The sequence below is a fragment of the Schistocerca serialis genome, chromosome 2 (genome assembly GCF_023864345.2).
Source record: "Schistocerca serialis cubense isolate TAMUIC-IGC-003099 chromosome 2, iqSchSeri2.2, whole genome shotgun sequence".
Taxonomy (NCBI): Eukaryota; Metazoa; Arthropoda; class Insecta; order Orthoptera; family Acrididae; genus Schistocerca; species Schistocerca serialis.
Genome location: NC_064639.1, coordinates 51,786,779 through 51,809,091, shown reverse-complemented (window position 1 = coordinate 51,809,091; position 22,313 = coordinate 51,786,779). Strand labels below are relative to the sequence as shown.

Here is a 22,313-nt window from a genome sequence, read left to right as displayed (position 1 = left end):
GAGAGAGAGAGAGGAATCGTCTCATTAGTGAAACAATGGCAAGAGACTGCTATTTGTTGTTACCACTGCTGCTTTCTTTGATAATAATCAACAAGAACCAAATAATAGACTGTGTGTGATAGAAGATGTTGTGAAGGAGAGTTTAGCAAAAATTTTTCTTCGTTTGAAAAGCTTTGCCGACACCTCTTCAGTACATTACATTCTGCACAGAAATTAGAGTCATCTTAGATTTAAAAATCTAGTCAGTTGTCATGCTTCATTTCTGACTGTATCACTATTCAGCGTAAGAATAATACGAATACAAACATGGCATGATATGTTTATTCTTCCGCGTTCGCTGTTGTCTCACTCTAGTATCGTAGTTTATTAGGCAGACAGGATTTAAATGAGATAGCAGCAAACACGAAAGAATACATGGCAAAATGTTTATATTCGTATTATTCTTATGGTGAAGAGAATACTGCATGTGATTCACTATTCATAAAAGTTCCTATTAGCAACCATCTCTTGTCACATGTAGGAAAAAATTCAGAACGTAGAGTTGGCCATATTGACAAATATCCCAAACAGTCTTGCCAGTCAGATTTTCGTAGTACAATGAAAGGCTGCTACATTTGAAGATGAATAATACAGAATTTGTATTTACTTCGTTGGATAATGTATGAAAATGCAGTGGTCGAAACTCGGGGCGGAGAAAAAAACTCGTCTTCCACCTTAATTTATTTACTGACGCAGAGGTTTTGGCGCCAGTATTTATCTTTGTGCCTGCAAAGCATGCCTCTGTAGCACTACATATATTCGATGGCAGAAGTTAATTGTGGCGGGACCTACCAACATTTTACATAACTTCTGCTTACTTTGCACTCGATTCTAAGCCACAGGCGCTTTTTTGGATTACAAAAGCCGGAAAAAAAAGTGTGGCTTAGATTCCAGTAAATACAGTAAACGGAGTGTATTGGGCCTCGGTGGCACTGGAGGTAAGCTGATTTATGTTAGAAATCTAAGAAACTCCAGAACATGCATCTATGTAAGAAATGGAATTTCTTTCATGCAAATGATGGATTTCTGCTCTAGGGACTTATTGATCATTAAAATGCAGCAATGTGAGGAAGACATCACAAGGGAAATTGTTTTGGCCTCAACATACCTTCCTTATGAAAAAAGCTCTCCTCCTCCCTTGGAGGTGAGGAGAATGGTAGAGACTTGCCATTGGCAAGGTGACCAACTGCTGTTGGGATGTGACACCAATATCCACAACTTAGTGTGGGGCAGTGAGGACACCACCAGCAGAGGTGAGTACCTCCTTGAATTCCTTTTAGCTAACAACTTAGAGGTCATGTATAGGGGCAATGAACCTACAGTCAGGAATGGCAGACGGGAAGAAGTTACTGACATAACCATTAGTTCCGTGATAATGGGCAGCTATGTCAAACATGTGGTGTTGGAGCCATCCTCATCAGGCCACATGTACATTAAATTCAAGGTTAAAATGGGAATCAGACAAACCATGACCTACAGGAATCCCAGGGAAACAGACTGGGAGACATATAGGAGGGACCTAGATTTAGGCTTATCGGAAATTAAAACCTCGATAAGCAATCCAGTAGAATTGGAGGAAGTAGCAGATGCTCTTAACTCTGCCATATCATGACAACTGCACAATCACCAAGAAGTGCACAAATAGGAGTGTGCATTGGTGGAATAACAACTTAGAAATGCAAAGAAAACAGGTACGGAGACTGTTTAATATTGCGAGATGTAAAGGACAATGGGCTAAATATCGTGAGGCCCTTGTCAACGACAATCTTGCAATCAGACACGCAAAGGAGGCATCCTGGAAGGCATTCTGTGAGGAAGTGGAGAGCATGGCTGCACAAGCCAGACTGCACATGATTCTCACAAGAGTACCAACCAATCCAGGAGGTACACTGAGGAAGGAGGATGGGGAATATACAAAGACAGCACATGATACACTGGAACTGCTCCTCAAAACTCACTTTCCTCATTATTCTCTGCTGAACAACATGGTCAGGAGTGTGATCCCGGAGAGACAATGGTTCTCAGGCACTCGAAGAGAGGACTGGGAATCATCCAAGGAGTGTGTTAACTTTAACAAAATCGAATGGATGGTGGGAACATTCCAACCATTCAAGTCACCTGGCCCAGATGGAATTTTTCCAGCTCTCCTACAACAGGCAGGATAGAAGCTCATAAGAGTCCTATGCAGGCTATTCAGGGTTAGCCTAGCAGTAGGAATCATTCCCTATGATTGGAGGGCAGTGAAGGTTGTCTTCATTCCCAAGCCAGGGAGAATTGATTATTCTAAGGCTAAGGATATGAGACCAATCAGTCTGTCCACCTTAATTCTCAAAACATTGGAAAAACTGGTTAATGTATAAGTTGGGGAGAGGAAGCTAAGTAGGGCCCTCTACATTCAAACCAACACGCATAGCAACCAGGTAAATCATGAGAGTCAGCTCTTCACCAACTCACTGGGAAGTTGGAGGAAGCACTTCACTTCCAAGAAATAGCCCTCTGCATCATCCTGGATATTGAGGGGGCCTTCAGTAACACGGCCTTCGATTCCATGGTAAGGGCAGCAGAGGTGCATGACCTGGGGGCCACTATATGCAGGTGGACCAGGGCCATTCTTAGTGGAAGAAAAGTAGAGGCTGCCATGATGAATGAAAAGATGGTAATTAACACCACTTAGGCTGCCCACAAGGAGGAGTTTTGTCCCCTTTATTGTGGAATCTAGTGGTGAATGAACTCATTGAGGAATTAAATTCCAGACATTGCTTCTGCCAAGGACATGCAGATGACCTTGTCATAGTAATACTTGGCTAATTTACTGACACAGTTAGAAACATGGCACAAGGAAGTTTGGACATTGTGCAAAACTGGTGCATCAAACAAGATCTGTTGTGGTGCCAGCTACTAAGAGACATATTCAACACTCAAGTTCAAATCTAAAGCTCTTTGATGAAACTCTACCTGTGAAGGAGATAATGAAATATCCAGGGGTAACCTTAGATGAGAAGCAAACATGGACCCCTCACATTAAGAATATCAGCTTCAAGGCAAAAAGTACTCTAGTGAGAACTAGAAAGGCTTGTGGCAAAAACTGGGACCTAAGCCCCAGGGGTATGCATTGGATATACATCACAGTGGTCAGACCTATCAGACCTAGGGTTTCCTATGGGACTGTAGTGTGGTGGAAGAAAGTAGAACTGCAGGTTGCAGCTAAGGAGCTTGTGAAGGTGCAGAGATTGGCCTGCTTAGCCATTGTTGTCGTTGTTGTTGTGGCCTTCAGTCCAGAGACTGGTTTGATGCAGCTCTCCATGCCACTCTATCCTGTGCAAGCTTCTTCATCTCCCAGTACTTACTACAACCTACATCCTTCTGAATCTGCTTAGTGTATTCATCTCTTGGTCACCCTCTACGATTTTTACCCTCCACGCTCCCCTCCAATGCTAAATTTGTGATCCCTTGATGCCTCAGAATATGTCCCGCCAAGTGATCCCTTCTCCTAGTCAAGTTGTGCCACAAATTTCTCTTCTCCACAATTCTATTCAATACTTCATTAGTTATGTGATCTACCCATCTAATATTCAGCATTCTTCTGTAGCACCATATTTCAAAAGCTTCTACACTCTTCTTGTCTAAACTATTCACCGTCCACATTTCACTTCCCTACATGGCTACACTCCATACAAATACTTTCAGAAACGACTTCCTGACACTTAAATCTATGCTTGACGTTAACAAATTTCTCTTTTTTCAGAAACGCTTTCCTTTCCATTGTCAGTCTACATTTTATATCCTCTCTACTTTGACCATCATAAGTTATTTTTCTCCCCAAATAGCAAACCCCATTTACTATTTTAAGTGTCTCATTTCCAAATCTAATTCCCTCAGCATCACCTGATTTAATTCGACTACATTCCATTATCCTTGTATTGCTTTTGTTGATGTTCATCTTATATCCTCCTTTCAAGACACTGTCTATTCCGTTCAGCTGCTCTTCCAGGTCCTTTGCTGTCTCTGACAGAATTACAATGTCATTGGCGAACCTTAAAGTTCTTATTTCTTCTCCATGGATTTTAATTCCTACTCCAAATTTTTCTATTGTTTCCTTTACTGCTTGCTCATTATACACATTGAATAACATTGGGGATAGGCTACAACCCTGTCTCACTCCCTTCCCAACCACTGCTTCCCTTTCGTGCCCCTCAACTCCTGATTTGCCCTCTGGTTTTTGTACAAATTGTAAATAGCCTTTTGCTCCCTGTATTTTACCCCTGGCACCTTAAGAATTTGAAAGAAAGTATTCCAAATACTAACAAAGAGATAGAGGGGCTGGCCTGTACTTACCTCAGCTCAGTACAGCCGATAGATACACAAAAAACAGAACCGAAAATTTACGTTCCTAGCTTTCGGAACAAATGTTCCTTCATCAGGGAGGAGAGGGGAAAGAAAGGGAAGAAGGGAAAGTAGATTCAGTTACTCACAACCCAGGTTATGAAGCAACAGGGAAAGGAAAACAGGAAGGGTAGCAAGGATGGAGACATGGTTGTTCCATCCTTTCACCAATCACAATCAATATCTCTTCTGTTACCCAAGGATTTCTATTAGCCATCATCTTTTTACCTACTTGATCCTCTGCTGCCTTCACTATTTCATCTCTCAAAGCTACCATTCTTCTTCTACTGTATTTCTTTCCCCCATTCTTGTCAATCGTTCCCTAATGCTGTCCTTGACACTCTCTACAACCTCTGGTTCTGTCAGTTTATCCAGGTCCCATCTCCTTAAATTCCCACCTTTATGGAGTTTCCTGAGCTTTAATCTACAGTTTATAACCAATAGAGTGTGGTCAGAATCCACGTCTGGCCCTGGAAATGTCTTACAATTTAAAACCTGGTTCCTAAATCTCTGTCTTACCATTATATAATCTATCTGAAACCTTCAAGTATCTCATCGCTTCTTCCACGTATACAAGCATCTTTCATGATCCTTGAACCAAGTGTCAGCTATGATTAAGTTATGGTCTGTGCAAAATTCCACAAGGTGGCTTCCTCTTTCATTTCTTACCCCCATTCCATATTCACCTACTACGTTTCCTGCTCTTCCTTTTCCTACTATCAAATTCCAGTCACCAATGACTATTAAGTTTTCGTCGCCCTTCACTGCCTGAATAATTTCTTTTATCTCATCATAGATTTTATCAATCTCTTCATCATCTGCGGAGCTATTTGACATTATAAACTTGTACTACTATGGTAATTATGGGCTTCGTGTCTATCTTGGCCACAATATTGCGTTCACTATGCTGTTCATAGTAGCTTACTCGCATTCCTATTGTTTTATTCATTATTAAACCTACTCCTGCATTACCCATATTTGATTTTGTATTTATAACCCTGTATTCACCTGGTCAGAAGTCTTGTTCCTCCTGCCACCGAACTTCACTAATTCTCACTATATCTAACTTTAACGCAACCTTTCCCTTTTTAAACTTTCTAACCTACCTATCCGATTAAGGGATCTGACATTCCACACTCCAACCCGTAGAATGCCAGTTTTTTTTCTCCTGATAACAATGTCCTCCTGAGTAGTCCCCGCCCAGAGATCAGAATGGGGGCTATTTTACCTCCGGAATATTCTACCCAAGAGGACGCCATCATCATTTAACCATACAGTAAAGCTGCATAGCTGCATGCCCTCAGGAAAAATTATGGCTGTACTTTCCCCTTGCTTTCAGCCATAACAGGCAGAATTAACAGCACACCAACTGCTGGAATGGAAGCCATGCTGGACGTGCCTCCACGACAGTTTTGGGTCAAGATGGAGGCAGCATATGGGGCACACAGACTTAAAACTGGCAAAAACTGGGTCTCATCCAGATATCCAGACTCACACACTAACATAGTGAGTGAGGTAAATATAGGAATGCCTGGGTAAATGCCTGCCGACTATATAATAACTCCCAACTGCTTCGAAAAGCCTTACAATATAATAACCGCAAGCAGGGAGCAGTGGGAAAAAACAGTCCCAACAAGGCTGGAGGGCATTATCTCTCCAGGAAAACTGGCCTCTGTATTCCAAGCTGAAATTACTGCAAACCGGGCATGTGTGGAGGAGAATATGTATAGGCGCTACAAGGGCCGTAGCATCCATGTCTATTCAGACAGCCAGGCACCCCTGAAATCATTGGCAGCTCCTGCAAGAAGATCTAAGATTGTTGCAGAATGCCACATGGTTCTGGTGGATCTAGGGGGAAGCAATAGGGAAAACCTAGTGTGGGTCCCTGGCCACTCAGGGATCTGTGGCAATGAACAAGCCAACAGATTGGCTAGGATGGGGGCAACAACTCCATTCATTGGACCGGAACCTGTCCTGACAATCAGCAAGGCTATGATCAAATTAGAATTACAGAATTGGCTTAGGAAACAGCATGTAGGATATTGGACCAAGGTCCATAAACAAAAACATGGTAAGGTAATGATGCCATGTTTTAAAAGAAACTCTGTAATCCTGGGATTGAACAGGAAAGAGATCAAACTCATGACAGGACCGATAACCGGCCATGGGAATTTTAAAAAGACACCTACACACAATGGGTATAACGGAAGAGGACCCTAAATGCAGGATCTATGATGAGGGTGAAGAAACTGCATCACACCTAATCTTTGAATGCATGGCACTGGAGAGTACAAGATACAGAATCTTCGGGACAACTAGACCTGAACAAATTGTGTCCAACAAAAAACTGGTAGAGGGCACTATTTAGTGGCTTTGGTTGACTTTACTAGACATACAGGGAGCAATACTGCACAATAAACGTAGTTTCGGTGTGGGCAGTGGTGGGTTATACATAAGCTGTTTTAGCTTCCCTGTTAAAATCAAATCAAATCAAAATCAAATCAACTCAAAAATAATCTGAACAACTAATTGAAAAGTGGCCTTGACTGAAAACTTTTGCAAGTCTTACACAAGTCATTAACATTCAATGATGTGGCTTCGATTCACTGATCCTATCAGTCACAAAATAAGAAATATTTTACCATTATTTATTTTTTAACATTCTATCAACTGAAGTCATTTATGACAGGCACCATTTCAATTTGGTCCAAGACCAAGAAGGAAAAACTGTCTTTGCCTTCCCCATGATGATGAATTTTGGCAACCACCTTTTGCAAAAAATATTTAAAACACTTTACAGACATTTTCTAGAGATTTATAAACATCCACATGAAAAGACTGCTTGCCTTAATAGTGTTTTAGTTCTATAATACACCTTTTTCTTTTGTGGAATCTGGTATGATATTCAAGAGTTACTCTGAAGATATTTTGAAGATGTTTACTTTTGCTGCAGTTTTAAAGTGTGACATTTAAATGAAAATAAATAAATCAATCAATCAATCAAATTCTTTGAATATAGCATATTATGGGTTTACCTGAAAGAATAGCATGATCCATCAGAAAGAGTACATTCTCTGCTGATATACGAATCTGCTCTTTCAAATTAAACATCGTAACATCTCTGCACTCAATTATGTAGTTATTTAGCTCTACTAATTCTGCTGTTGTCTTTGGCATTTCTCGGACTCTATCAGACATCTCATCAAAAACAGCACATATTCTGAAATAACAAATTTCTGTTAAACACATTCAAACGGCACAAGATTTTTTAACAAAGTATTAAGAAAATGTACCATAACCACTACACCGGTATTCATGTTATGGACAGCTCTTTTACATTTATTCAAATAGTTTTAAATGGCCAATGGTATAATTAAAATGCTAATTTTCACTATAGTTATGTAGTTTCAAAAATCAAGTCCCATACATTGTATCTACTTAATAGCTGACAATTTTTGTGAATTATCATTAACAAGTCAACACAACTCCAAAGCAATTGATGAAAGTAAACAGATTAGTTTCCACAGGCATTCTTCGGTACTAAATAGATTAACAGAACAGATCAAGAGAAACAGCTGTCACTGTACATCTGTCATTTGGTTCTCATAAACTGTGCCAAAAAAGTTAGCAGTCTCCCAAAGAAAATATTGACCTGCTTCCTTGAATTATAATTACTGTTCTGCATAGACAACACTGGCACAAGTAAGTACTTATTCAATATCATACCAGTAACATACAGGTGAGCATAAATCACTGAAAAATTCCACACTATCTAACAGTACATTATATCAACCACTTTGTCTAGAACAAGAGCAAAACAAATCTTTGTTCGATAGAAGGGTGGCCACAAAGAGAAGCAATACAGCTGAAGTCAATAACTTAACTTGTTTAAGAATCAGAAACAAATACACACACTTGAATCAGTTGTTTCCTGTGCCTGTATCCCCAAAGGCAGCTCGAATTGTGCAGCCCTCTGATCCAAGTGTACCTACTTTGGGTATCATTCCTAACACCTCTCTTCTCCATCTTATGTGAAAGCAATCATATCCATTACATACAATTGCATAATGACCAGATTCAATTATTAAAACAGAAAGTTCAGGATTGAATAACAATGAAACTGTTTACTTAATTATATGGCATTCAAATAATAACATACATAAAAATAAACCAATCACAGTATATTATTTGTGCTGAGAGGCGCCAACAGGAACTGAACAAGTGGAGCACATGAGATGAACATGGGGAAAGTGAGGGGAAGGGAGGGCTGAAATAGCAGAAGAGTGTATGGGAATACAATGCCAGGCAAAAGTCATCCTGGCCTGATGTTTCGCTCATATCTATATAAGTTTCATCTGCTCCATCTAAAGCATTCAACCTCAAATAGTGCCTCTATTGTTCCATAAAAACACGGGAGAAATGCCGGATATCAGTAACGTCCTGCCACAATATTTCAGCACAGAGTATTCTGGCCATCATCAGGTGAGTGCCACTGTAGTAGTACTGGCGAGAACGTGCTGAGCTCTGCTATTTAAAGCCATACTGAGGTGACATTGCGCATACGCTGCTCAGCGTGCGCGTTCATAACGGCTCTGTGCGGTGCGCCTCGCAACCTCCACTGTGAAAGGCTGGCATATCAGTATCAGGTCGATTTCCATCTTTATGCAGATAACTACGTCGACTATGAAGTTTCTCTATAACAGGATTCCAAGTGGGGTTTAGCTGATAACTGTTATCTCAATTGATGAGAGTCTCGTTGTCAGACAATCTTATTTCCGCAGATTCACTGATAATCGAGCTCCAAAGGTTTTATGTATGGGCCAAATTTTTTGTGTTGTAATTCATGGAATGGTCTGTGGAAATACAATGTTCGGCGATTGCAGACTTGGTGGGTTGGAGAAGGCGAGTATCCCATTGGTGTTCCACAGTGCGTTCCTGCACAGTTTGTGTTGTTTGCCCTATATATGATATGCCGCATTAACACGGAATTTTGTAAACATCTGTCTTACGCAGGTCCAGGTCATCTTTAACGGATCCCACCAGTGGTGAAATTTTGGAAGGAGGGCGAAATATGACTCTCTCATATTTAAATATGTCTGCTTGTGTCTGTATACGTGCGGATGGATATGTGTGTGTGTGTGTGTGTGTGTGTGTGTGTGTGTGTGTGTGAGTGTATACCCGTCCTTTTTTCCCCCTAAGGTAAGTCTTTCCGCTCTCGGGATTGGAATGACACCTTACCCTCTCCCTTAAAACCCACTTCCTTTCGTCTTTCCCTCTCCGTCCCTCTTTCCTGACAAAGCAACCGTTTGTTGCGAAAGCTAGAATTTTGTGTGTATGTTTGTGTTTGTTTGTGTGTCTATTGACCTGCCAGCGCTTTCGTTCGGTAAGTCACATCATCTTTGTTTTTAGATATATTTTTCCCACGTGGAATGTTTCCCTCTATTATATCAAATATAAATTCTGTACTAATTATAAACATTTGAAAGACAAAGTATTGGTAACCTTAAAGTATTTATTTTGCACTATTCGAAAACATGTTAGCAAAGCCAGCCCTTCATTAATTCCAAAGTAATTAACAGTTTTGTCAAATGTATTGTCTACATAACAATGTATGTTAATTTCATCAGTTAAACAAATAATTTGGCCTAAACCTTGTAGTAGAAGAAGCTGTTAAAAATTTTTTCGATGTATTCAGTTAATTTAATGAGTTAAGTTTTAATTGTTATTTCTGTAAATTTAACTTTAAATAATGTGTAGTTTCAGGGCCTATTATTGTGATGATATATAAGGGCCCAATTTTTGGTCACGAGACAGTCAGCCCGCAGCCGAGTTTCAGACGAGAAACCCGTGTTGGTTAGATCAACAACAATGCTTCAACGTAACTGTGGAATAAGTGTTAAACAATTAGGCCATGTGTAAAAACAATGACAGTATCTGCTGCTCCATATGTACCTTTCTATTGTCCAAGAAGTGTGAGCTTCGTGGTTACGTTTTTACTGCTCGTAGATGTTCGACAGTAAACTATTGTAGCAGCATGTGGATGTTCGCCCACAAACTATTAATTAGACTTATCAAAAGTTAAACAACAGTGCGAAATAACTGTGTATTTTTTTTTTTTTTTTTTTTTTTTTTTTTTTTTTTTGGGGGGGGGGGGGGGGGGGGGGATAAACATTGAAATTAAAGTACTGAACAACGCAACTGTGCACCTGTCGGCTACATTATTTACAGTATTCAATGTCGGGATTACAAACCCCATTTTTCAGCCAATATGTTGGCACTGGGGAAAACAAACGAAATAAATAAAGCAGGCAGAACCACTACATGTGGTACCCCAGGGGAGGACTATTGTATGTGGTCACAATAAACTAGAACTCATGAACATTGACAGTGAAGTGTGAACTCGAGTGGTTTACAGTACACTTTTAAATGGAAGAGATGATACAGCCAATAAGCACTGGCGTTTCATAATGAAGAAGGTGCAGCAGCCAATCAGCAAGCGGATTCTATGGAAACAGCCGCAGAGTACAGGAGCAGCCAATCAGCACACTGGTGGACACAGCTGACCAAGATAAACAAGACACCTCGTCAACAGAATTACAGCTTGATGCAGCCATGCAGACAATTACAACAGCACCAGCAGCAGAAGAGTGAAAAAAAAAGTAATTCATTTCAAAACCTGTTTTTTATTAAGTGATACACAATGAGTAGCCTCAACGAACAAGACAGTGAGACTCAGGACAAAGATGTAGAGGTTAAGTTGATAAATGAACAGAATGGAATGACATAAGTGCGACTGGTGCATATCAATCTGACATGAATGTAACATTGAATGATGGGGACAAAAATCCTATTCTAGATGAAATGATACAAGCATCATCTATAGTGTATGGTGAGGCGAGCGAAATAGACGAAAACAGTACTGAATTGGGTGAGACCATTAAGGTTAAGGAGGAGGAACCTAGAAGCAAAAGTCACCAAGAGCAAAAGTTTATGGCAGACGGAAATATGGGAGCAATGTTAAGGCAAATGATGAGTAGTTTAAGTAATATGTGTACAAAAGATGACATCAGTAGTATTAGAACCGATATGACTAGTTTAAAAGATGAACTGAAGAAAGAAATTAAAAAGGAAATTAAGGTAGCCTTTCAGAATTAAATAAGAAGGTTGAGGCTGTAGGGAAAGATTGCGATGAAAAGATAAATGAAGTTGTACATAACACTAATGACAAATTAACATTAATGAGTAATAAATGTGTAGAACAGAAACTCTGTGATGACTATAGTAGGAGGGTGGAGGCTTCTGAAAAACAGTGTAAAGATGAAGTCAAAGCAGCCAGGAAATTTTGGGCTGAAAACAGGGTTAAAGTTGAGAACTAAATCAATCAAATTAAAAATGATTTTGAAATGGAAATAGAAACCAAGTTTGAAGTAGTGGTAGAAGAAAAACTGGTAAAATTAAATAAAAAAAAGTAGATTCAAAATTAGCTGAAATAGAGAAAAAGGTGGAAGAGGTACAAAATCTAAAATATAGAGTATGTGGTGTCTCAAACAGTCCTTCATTTGTTAGTTGTAAGAAATTTAATAATTTTGAACCTTAAGGGGAATTTAATGATTTGCCTGAAATGTGGAATGACAAAAAGAAAATGTCATTTGTAAAAGGTTTCGTGAAAGGGGATGCTTATGGATGGGCAGCTCAGGTAGCTGATAGTTGTACTTCATGGCAAAACTTTGAGAAAGCATTTTTACATTGATATTGGTCCAAAGATAAGAAGCAGAGAATTATGAGTGAATTTTGGGGAGGAGAGAGATTTGACTCTAGGAAGGGTACTGCGAAAGTTTTCAGTCAGTTTTGGATAAACAAACTGACATATTTGAACAAAGAGCTAGGTAGTGAATCAATAATTATGGGTTTAGAAACTAAGTTGCCTCAGAGAGTTAGAGAATTGCTTGTACCTGCCCCTTGGTGTAATATTAGTGATTTCTTGAATTATGTTGATAAAGTGGAGAGGGAGAAGCCCTCATGGGAAGATCGTAGGAGGACTTTTGATGACAATAATCAATCAGGGAGAGAATTTCAGGTAAATAGACTGAAGAGGACTACTTATAGTAGAAACTCAAGGAATCGTTGGGTGGCGGATAGCCAGAATGGGCATGGAAATGGTAGGAGAAATTCAAGCAAAAGAAATTGAGGAGATGACTTTAATTCTCGATCAAACCATTTAAACCAGATAATGGTCCAGTTCTTGCTCCCACTCAAGCACGTAGTGATGAAGAGCCACTTGTATATAAATGTGCTGTAATCAATGGTAATGTAAATTATAGCAGTAAGACGAGTGTAATTTCTAATTCTAGTGAGATGTTGAAAGATAGTGTGGGTAGCAATGTTTATCCCATAAAAGGTGAGAAGGAACTTATTATAATAAAATAAAGTGATGAATCAGACTATGTTGATGATGTTCAGGATGTCCAAAGTGTCAAAATGGATCTTATATTTTTAAGAGAACATAAGGAATTCAGATGTTTTGCTTTGTGGTCTAATACTGGAGACAAGGATCAACTTATTAGCCAAGTATTTGAGGACAGTGAAAGTGTGAGTGGGTCTGTTTCTGATAGTAGTTGTAATGATGATAGCAGTGACGAATCCGTAGTGATGAAGATGAGTTATTTGAATTTATGATTGATAATGGCGGCCATGTGGTAAGTAAAGAAAGAATAAAAGAGGATAGTGTTAGGCCTAATGAAGAGTTAGAGTTTGAGAGTGGTAATGAGGAAGAGGACCATGCTTTCTGTCATTTGACTGTGTCTGATAATCAATTTTATAAGCAGGATGATAGTTTATCCAGGGAAAGGATCAATGAGGATTTGTCATATGAAGAAGGTCAGATGGTAAGTAAAAAGCAAGTGTGGCACCCTGCAATAACAGCAAGTGTACAAGGTATACATGTAAAGTGTTTACTGGACAGTGGTAGTGATTTGAAAGGTATTTCATAGGCATTTTTTGAATCTATTAACAACACAGAGTAATGCATTTTTCTGGAATAAAAATTAAAGTGCTACTGTCAAGCTATCAAAGAGTGTCAAACAAGATGGACTATTAACTGTGGAACTGGCAGGACAGTTGTTGGAGTGCAATTTGCTGGTGATTCAAAATCTCAGTATTGATGTAATATTTGGGACTAATTTCTTGTGCAATTAGCAAACAGGGGGTTCAACACTGTGTCGAATTCATTATGTGGCGATAATGTAGCCCAGCTGTCTGTCTCATTTTTCGTGTTTCCTGAGACAGTCAACCTCTTCTCCTAACCTATCTGTAGTTTATAAGTGAATCACAAACATTCTATCTTCGACTTTCACGTAATTTGGTACAGTAGGATACTTCAGTATAGAAATATTTTAGAAAACGTTTCTCCAGTGTTTCTACGTGTGTGCATTTGTATATATTACAGTATGTTAGTGATAAGTAAGGGAATAAGAGGATGGAAGAAAATAAAGTTGTACCATAGTTAAAGAATTTATCTCCGTCAAAAAGGTACGTTAAACAGAAAATGAAAGGTGAAAGCATATGTGGAGGATAATTAACATCTGAAGCAATCAGCTCATGTGTGAAATTAGCATAATTTGGTGCAGCAGCAAAGGCAAATGCATTAAAAACCATCTTAAATACAAGATCTTAATACAAATTGTGTTATAATAGAAGTCTTTGTGTTCATTGCAATCAGTATATGGAGGTAACTATTAACCTATAGAATTGTGTCACGGTACAGCCTTGTTTAACATTAAGAATTTACAACTTTAAACATAGTTGCCTGGAGTAATGTTTGTGGAATGTATTAGGGTCATGATGGTTAGCGAGCCTGTCTCTGCAGTAGGGATATTTTTTGAGAATGCACTCCACTAGCTAACGAGGTAAGAAAGGTAAGTGAAATAATGGAGGTGACAGACATAATTAATGAAAAAGGTAACTTTATACAAACAAATGTGGTGTAACTATAATGATGATCTACTTGAGAAGTAGGCAACACTGGGTACTGTGTATGTTGTCCAATTCATTCATGACACTGCAGCTGGGCATGAGAGCTTAACAGAAAGAGCAACATTTACAAGTCATATAATGCTGCATCATTGGATATATAGGTTATCTGAAAACTTATATTTGTGTTCTGAGGAACTATGAGCTTAAAGTGGTAATACTGTAAAAAAGAACAACAAAGTTGCTAGTTGACTGATGATAGTAATTAATTTATGTGATGTTGACTCTATTCTTTTTTTCATAAAGTAATGATTAGTAAATCTATACTACTACACATCTTGAGTTTTTACTAGAGGTAATGTACATATTTTAGGTGATATGTTGCAAGTGGGAAAGAAAAAAGAGTCTTTCAAGTTTAACCAGTTTCAGACAGTTATGACTTACGAGTAATGTTTTGTAGTGTAATATGCACTTGATTTAAACTTTTTTCTAGTCCACACCTTTCGTACTATAGTCAAATTTAGTGCTCATTATTGTAATGTTATGAAAACTATGTATTTATTTATGCCATTAGTGTTAAACATATTCTTTTAGTTAGAAGAAAAAGTCTAAAAGTAAGTGTACTAAAGTACAGTATTTTGCCTCATTTTTTTCATGTACTGTGGTGGAGCAGAGCCACCTCCAAGGGAACTGATCGTAGTGCATTTCCTTGCAAACTGCCGCTTGGACCTGTTGAAGGCGTGAACAGCTTGCTGAGAAAGTGTGTAAAACCTCATTAAAAAAGCAAAAGTGCTTATGAAATATACTAAACATTAAGCAATTGAAATTTTTTGTCTGTGTCAAGCAAGACAGGACTTGCACAAGTGATAGGTATCTTTGCTTACCCAAAAAGGACCTCATTTATGATGAAGATGCATCAATTTTAATAACAGAATAGCTTGTAGATAGTTTATGTAAATGTATAATACACTGTATGTGAATATTTTGTAAGGGGATTTTCGTATGGCCAGTTCATAATATAAACTAAAATTTGAAAAATGTACGTACTATAGTTTTGATAAGATTTCTTATGTAATATTTTTTTGTGTATAGATTTTATACCCAATTTATGGCATCACTTGTGGTCACTTAACTGCCTATTTAGCTATTTGAAATATCAATCTGGTCAATCCAATGAGGGGGTGATGAGATGAAGCAAGCTGTGATAATTTTAATTCCCCTCTTGTTTTGAAATCTGACCCTTAAATTCACTTTTTTTTTAAATTTTAAATAATTACCATTAACATATGTGAATATAATTTGCATTTTCATAATAGACAAAGGTTGGGGCTCAGTTTTAAAAGGTTGGGGCTCAGTTTTAAAGAATTAACACCAGATCTAATTTGTGCTTAGTTTTATGTATGTAATTGATTTTCTAATTTATTTCCACTATTCCTAGTTAGTACCTTTCATTACAGGGTGAAATCGGTAATTGTTTCGTAACCTAAATTCTATTGTTGATGTGTAAACAAACACAAATTCTGTACTAATTATAAACATTTGGATGACAAAATAGTAGTAATCTTAATGCATTTATTTAGCTCTATTCGAAAACATGTTAGCAACGCCCGCCCTTAATTCCAAAGCATTTACCAGTTTTGTATAAAGTATTGTTTGTTTAATTGTATCTGTTAATTTCATCATTTAAGCAAATAATTTGGCCTAACCCTTGTAGTAGAAGAAACTATTAAAAGGAACGAATTTTTTGATGTATTCAGTTTATTGAATGAGTTAAGTTTTAATAGTACTCTCTGAAAATTAAACATTGAACAATTATAGTTTCAGTGCCTATTATTGTGAGGATATATAAGGGCCTGGGTTTTAGTCAAGAGAGAAATCAGTCCACGACCGAGTTTCAGACGAGGAACCTCTGTTGCTTAGAACGACAACAATGTATCAACTTAACAGTGAAAGAAATGTTAAACAATTACCGAAAATCAGAGGGAACTCATTTGTGTGGCTAAATATCATTAAGTGTTGGGAGGCTCCCAGTCCCTCGTCATTAAATGCAAAATGTGTACCCTAGTCGTGACCCAGTATAGGTCGAAAATTGTGGTGCAAACTCGTCATTCTTGGAGACATGTATTAAAAAAAAAAATGAGTTTAACCAAGAAAATTACATGTTAAGACCCCCATAACTCATACAACCTGTTATGAAATTGCCACTTTACACATGTTGGCACTGTCATGTTAGGACATGATCTGCCACTGTCAATAATATGTTTCTTCTCTGTGTAAGGTAGTGATGAAAAAAGACTGTGTAATAGTTTCTCCACAATGCTTTCATTACCCATTTCAAAACTACTGGAAACTTCTCATACTTAAGAAGCACAAGACATAAGCAACACAACAGCAGTCAGCCAGCCAGCCAGCCAGCAATGTGCCGAGACGTTGACAAAAGAAATAACATCCTGGCTGCAGTCAGGCTGATCAGTGGACAGAAGACTCTGTGCTGAAATATCGTGGCAGGACGTTACTAATATCCGGCAGTTCTCCCGTGTTTTTATGGAACAATCAGTACGCCGGGAAAGCTTTAAACATCACAGTGCCTCTATTATTTAAAAATGCGGAAGAGTGGCAATACCTCATTTACATGTTTCAATAATAAAAAAATTTTAATCAAATCTGATTATACTTCGCTCTCTCTTTCTTTAGTGTGTCAGATCCAGAATTTGAGCACGTGAAAAAATGAACTTACAACAAGCGTACAGGGTGTGGTGTTTAAATCTGACAAATGGAACATTTAAAAAAAAAACTAACTTGTTGTTGTTGTTGTGGTCTTCAGTCCTGAGACTGGTTTGATGCAGCTCTCCATGCTACTCTATCCTGCGCAAGCTTTTTCATCTCCCAGTACCTACTGCAACCTACATCCTTCTGAATCTGCTTAGTGTATTCATCTCTTGGTCTCCCTCTACGATTTTTACCCTCCACGCTGCCCTCCAATACTAAATTGGTGATCCCTTGATGCCTCAGAACATGTCCTACCAACCGATCCCTTCTTCTGGTCAAGTTGTGCCACAAACTTCTCTTCTCCCCAATCCTATTCAATACTTCCTCATTAGTTATGTGATCTACCCATCTAATCTTCAGCATTCTTCTGTAGCACCACATTTCGAAAGCTTCTACTCTCTTCTTGTCCAAACTATTTATCGTCCATGTTTCACTTCCATACATGGCTACACTCCATACGAATACTTTCAGAAATGACTTCCTGACGCTTAAATCAATACTGGATGTTAACAAATCTCTCTTCTTCAGAAACGCTTTCCTTGCCATTGCCAGCCTACATTTCATATCCTCTCTACTTCGACCATCATCAGTTATTTTGCTCCCCAAATAGCAAAACTCCTTTACTACTTTAAGTGCCTCATTTCCTAATCTAATTCCCTCAGCATCACCCGACTTAATTAGACTACATTCCATTATCCTTGTTTTGCTTTTGTTGATGTTCATCTTATATCCTCCTTTCAAGACACTGTCCATTCCATTCAACTGCTCTTCCAAGTCCTTTGCTGTCTCTGACAGAATTACAATGTCATCAGCGAATCTCAAAGTTTTTATTTCTTCTCCATGAATTTTAATACCTACTCCGAATTTTTCTTTTGTTTCCTTTACTGCTTGCTCAATATACAGATTGAACAACATCGGGGAGAGGCTACAACCCTGTCTTACTCCCTTCCCAACCACTGCTTCCCTTTCATGTCCCTCGACTCTTATAACTGCCATCTGGTTTCTGTACAAATTGTAAATAGCCTTTCGCTCCCTGTATTTTACCCCTGCCACCTTTAGAATTTGAAAGAGAGTATTCCAGTCAACATTGTCAAAAGCTTTCTCTAAGTCTACAAATGCTAGAAACGTACGTTTTCCTTTCCTTAATCTTTCTTCTAAGATAAGTCGTAAGGTCAGTATTGCCTCACGTGTTCCAGTGTTTCTACGGAATCCAAACTGATCTTCCCCGAGGTTGGCTTCTACTAGTTTTTCCATTCGTCTGTAAAGAATTCGTGTTAGTATTTTGCAGCTGTGACTTATTAAGCTGATAGTTCGGTAATTTTCACATCTGTCAACACCTGCTTTCTTTGGGATTGGAATTATTATATTCTTCTTGAAGTCTGAGGGTATTTCGCCTGTTTCATACATCTTGCTCACCAGATGGTAGAGTCTTGTCAGGACTGGCTCTCCCACGGCCGTCAGTAGTTCCAATGGAATATTGTCTACTCCGGGGGCCTTGTTTCGACTCAGGTCTTTCAGTGCTCTGTCAAACTCTTCACGCAGTATCATGTCTCCCATTTCATCTTCATCTACATCCTCTTCCATTTCCATAATATTGTCCTCAAGTACATCGCCCTTGTATAGACCCTCTATATACTCCTTCCACCTTTCTGCTTTCCCTTCTTTGCTTAGAACTGGGTTTCCATCTGAGCTCTTGATATTCATGCAAGTGGTTCTCTTATCTCCAAAGGTCTCTTTAATTTTCCTGTAGGCGGTATCTATCTTACCCCTAGTGAGATAGGCCTCTACATCCTTACATTTGTCCTCTAACCATCCCTGCTTAGCCATTTTGCACTTCCTGTCGATCTCATTTTTGAGACGTTTGTATTCCTTTTTGCCTGTTTCACTTACTGCATTTTTATATTTTCTCCTTTCATCAAATAAATTCAATATTTCTTCTGTTACCCAAGGATTTCTACTAGCCCTCGTCTTTTTACCTACTTGATCCTCTGCTGCCTTCACTACTTCATCCCTCAAAGCTACCCATTCTTCTTCTACTGTATTTATTTCCCCCATTCCTGTCAATTGTTCCCTTATGCTCTCCCTGAATCTCTGTACAACCTCTGGTTCTTTTAGTTTATCCAGGTCCCATCTCCTTAAATTCCCACCTTTTTGCAGTTTCTTCAGTTTTATCTACAGGTCATAACCAATAGATTGTGGTCAGAGTCCACATCTGCCCCTGGAAATGTCTTACAATTTAAAACCTGGTTCCTAAATCTCTGTCTTACCATTATATAATCTATCTGAAACCTTTTAGTATCTCCAGGGTTCTTCCATGTATACAACCTTCTTTCATGATTCTTAAACCAAGTGTTAGTTATGATTATGTTGTGCTCTGTGCAAAATTCGACCAGGCGGCTTCCTCTTTCATTTCTGTCCCCCAATCCATATTCACCTACTATGTTTCCTTCTCTCCCTTTTCCTACACTCGAATTCCAGTCACCCATGACTATTAAATTTTCGTCTCCCTTCACAATCTGAATAATTTCTTTTATTTCATCATACATTTCTTCAATTTCTTCGTCATCTGCAGAGCTAGTTGGCATATAAACTTGTACTACTGTAGTAGTCGTGGGCTTCGTATCTATCTTGGCCACAATAATGCGTTCACTATGCTGTTTGTAGTAGCTTACCCGCATTCCTATTTTCCTATTCATTATTAAACCTACTCCTGCATTACCCCTATTTGATTTTGTGTTTATAACCCTGTAGTCACCTGACCAGAAGTCTTGTTCCTCCTGCCACCGAACTTCACTAATTCCCACTATATCTAACTTCAACCTATCCATTTCCCTTTTTAAATTTTCTAACCTACCTGCCCGATTAAGGGATCTGACATTCCACGCTCCGATCCGTAGAACGCCAGTTTTCTTTCTCCTGATAACGACATCCTCTTGAGTAGTCCCCGCCCGGAGATCCGAATGGGGGACTTATTACATCCAAATACAAATGAAAATCCTTTCACATATAAGTAATGGTATCTTCCAAGAGTAGCATTATTCAATGTAACTTAAAATCGTCAATACTTTTGAACCGTTTATGTTACAATGTTCAAACAGCACGGTTGCCATGGGGCATGACGGGAATTATACAGACGGTTTGGATTAGTGATGAAGACCCCTTTCATTTGGATGGGTTCGTCAGTGAGCGAACTTGGCATGTTTGGGCGACTGACAATCAGCATTTTGCAATTGAGAAGTCTCTTCACCCTCAACATGTAGCTGTGTGGTGTGCAATGTCCAATCACAGAATAATCAGTGTGATACTCCTTGCTGGCATGGTGACTACCAAACAGTATGTGATGGTTTTGGAAGATAATTTCATTCTCATTATCCAAAGTGACCCTGATTTCAACAAGATATGTGTCGTGCAAGACGGAGCTCGATCTCATTCAAGCAGGACAGTGATGTCCTCCTGGAGCACTTTGGATACCACATTGTGGCTCTGGGGTACCCAAAGGCCACTGGCACGAGCCTCGATTTGCCATGATATTCTCCAGATCTCAACACATGCGACTCCTTTTTCTGGGGCTATATCAAAGAAAGGTGTACAACAATAACCCTAAAACTATTGCTGAGCTAAAACAGCCATCCCGGAGGTCATCGACAGCATCGATGTTCCGACACTTTAGTGGGTCGTGCAGAATTTCACTGTTCGTCCACACCATATCATTGCTAATGATGGCAGGCATATTAAACATGTCATAACCTAAATCCCAAAATCAGTAGTGATGTTTATACGTGGAATAAAATGTGTTCTTGCAGTAGTTTGCAACCAATTCTTTTTTTTTTTTTTTTTCGTATAGCTCAATAATTGTCACCCTGTAACTGAGAACGAGCTGGTAATGGGCAACAAACTGCTACGAGGCAATGCTTCCAGCAACCAGTGACAACAGCTACAAGAACAGCAGCCAACACAACACAGTGAGCTGTTGCCACCTGCCAACAGCAGTTTAGCCCGCATCCGGTGATGAGAGCTACGGCTGATGACACCAGTACACAGTGAACATCTGCCAATAGCAGCACTGTTCAACAGGTGCAAAACAAAATCTTAATTTACAAAATGAAGTGTCATGATTTTGTGATCACAGGCCTATAGATATTTCCACATGAGATTGAAATTCATTTACAATTTGGAAGGATGCTATATGTCAGTTGAAGAATTTATGCTGAAGTATTAAATGAATTCACCATATCAATAATAGACTCACTCACTTAAAACACAACTCTGGTGTTACGGATAATAAATTTTCACAAATTGAATCTACATTAGATACGATGGAATCCTGACTAAATCAAAAAGACTTGTCAATAAGAAGTTTCAGCTCCCACATAAATGGTAAGATGAATAAACAAGAAAAAACAATGGAATTAGGATTTAAATGGATACACAGTTTACATGATCACTTAAACGTTCAAAGAAATTTTGGGATTGCTGACAATCGTCGAAAACTTCACTCCACAACATTTCAACTGGGTATCTGTCAATCATCTTCAGGTGATTCATCGAAAACTAATGAAGACCTTCCCTGCTCCGCCTTACATAGCGTACTGATAGTATTGCCACGCACGCATCACAGTCACGGTGACAGAAGGACCACACTGCCCAGCGACAGTGCCCTCACTGGTGCTAAAGGTTGGATTGATTTACAAACTTCAAAATTTACAGTACAGGAAATGTCTACTGAAGCTTCTGAATACATACTGAACATTTGAAGGGATAACATGTAGGTCTTTTTGTACGCGTAAGAGGTAAAAACAGTGCATATCTGGCATTTCTGGAGATGATGAGACAAGCACTAACATATGCTTATGCACAGTGGCTAAGGGGCAGCAATAAGTGTGATATTGCATGATGTATGTGGGTGCTGAGGTTCACGGTTAATTGTAACAAGTAGTTTTAGGATGATCAAGGAACTAATCCGTTTTGTTACCACTTGTTACTTAGCTCCGATGGAGGTGTTTCATGGTTTGGGTATGACATGTATAGCAGTGACAGCTCAAAGAGAGACTGTTCACATTCTGGAGACCAGTGAAGCTTTTACCACTTGTGTAAGGGACAAGAAAGTATCCCTTACAGCAAGGAACTCTAGTTTTATGGATAATGACTTGCAA

General features: G+C 38.8%; 1 protein-coding gene across 1 annotated transcript in view; it reads right to left on the bottom strand.

The window, feature by feature from the left end:
* Nucleotides 1-22,313, bottom strand: part of LOC126455722 (dynein axonemal heavy chain 3) — a 1,249,696-nt gene that overhangs the window by 1,047,408 nt on the left and 179,975 nt on the right. Inside the window, exon 14 of the mRNA XM_050091491.1 lies at nt 7,458-7,642. Coding sequence (XP_049947448.1) covers nt 7,458-7,642 — 185 coding nt within the window. The remainder of the gene's footprint in view (nt 1-7,457; nt 7,643-22,313) is intronic.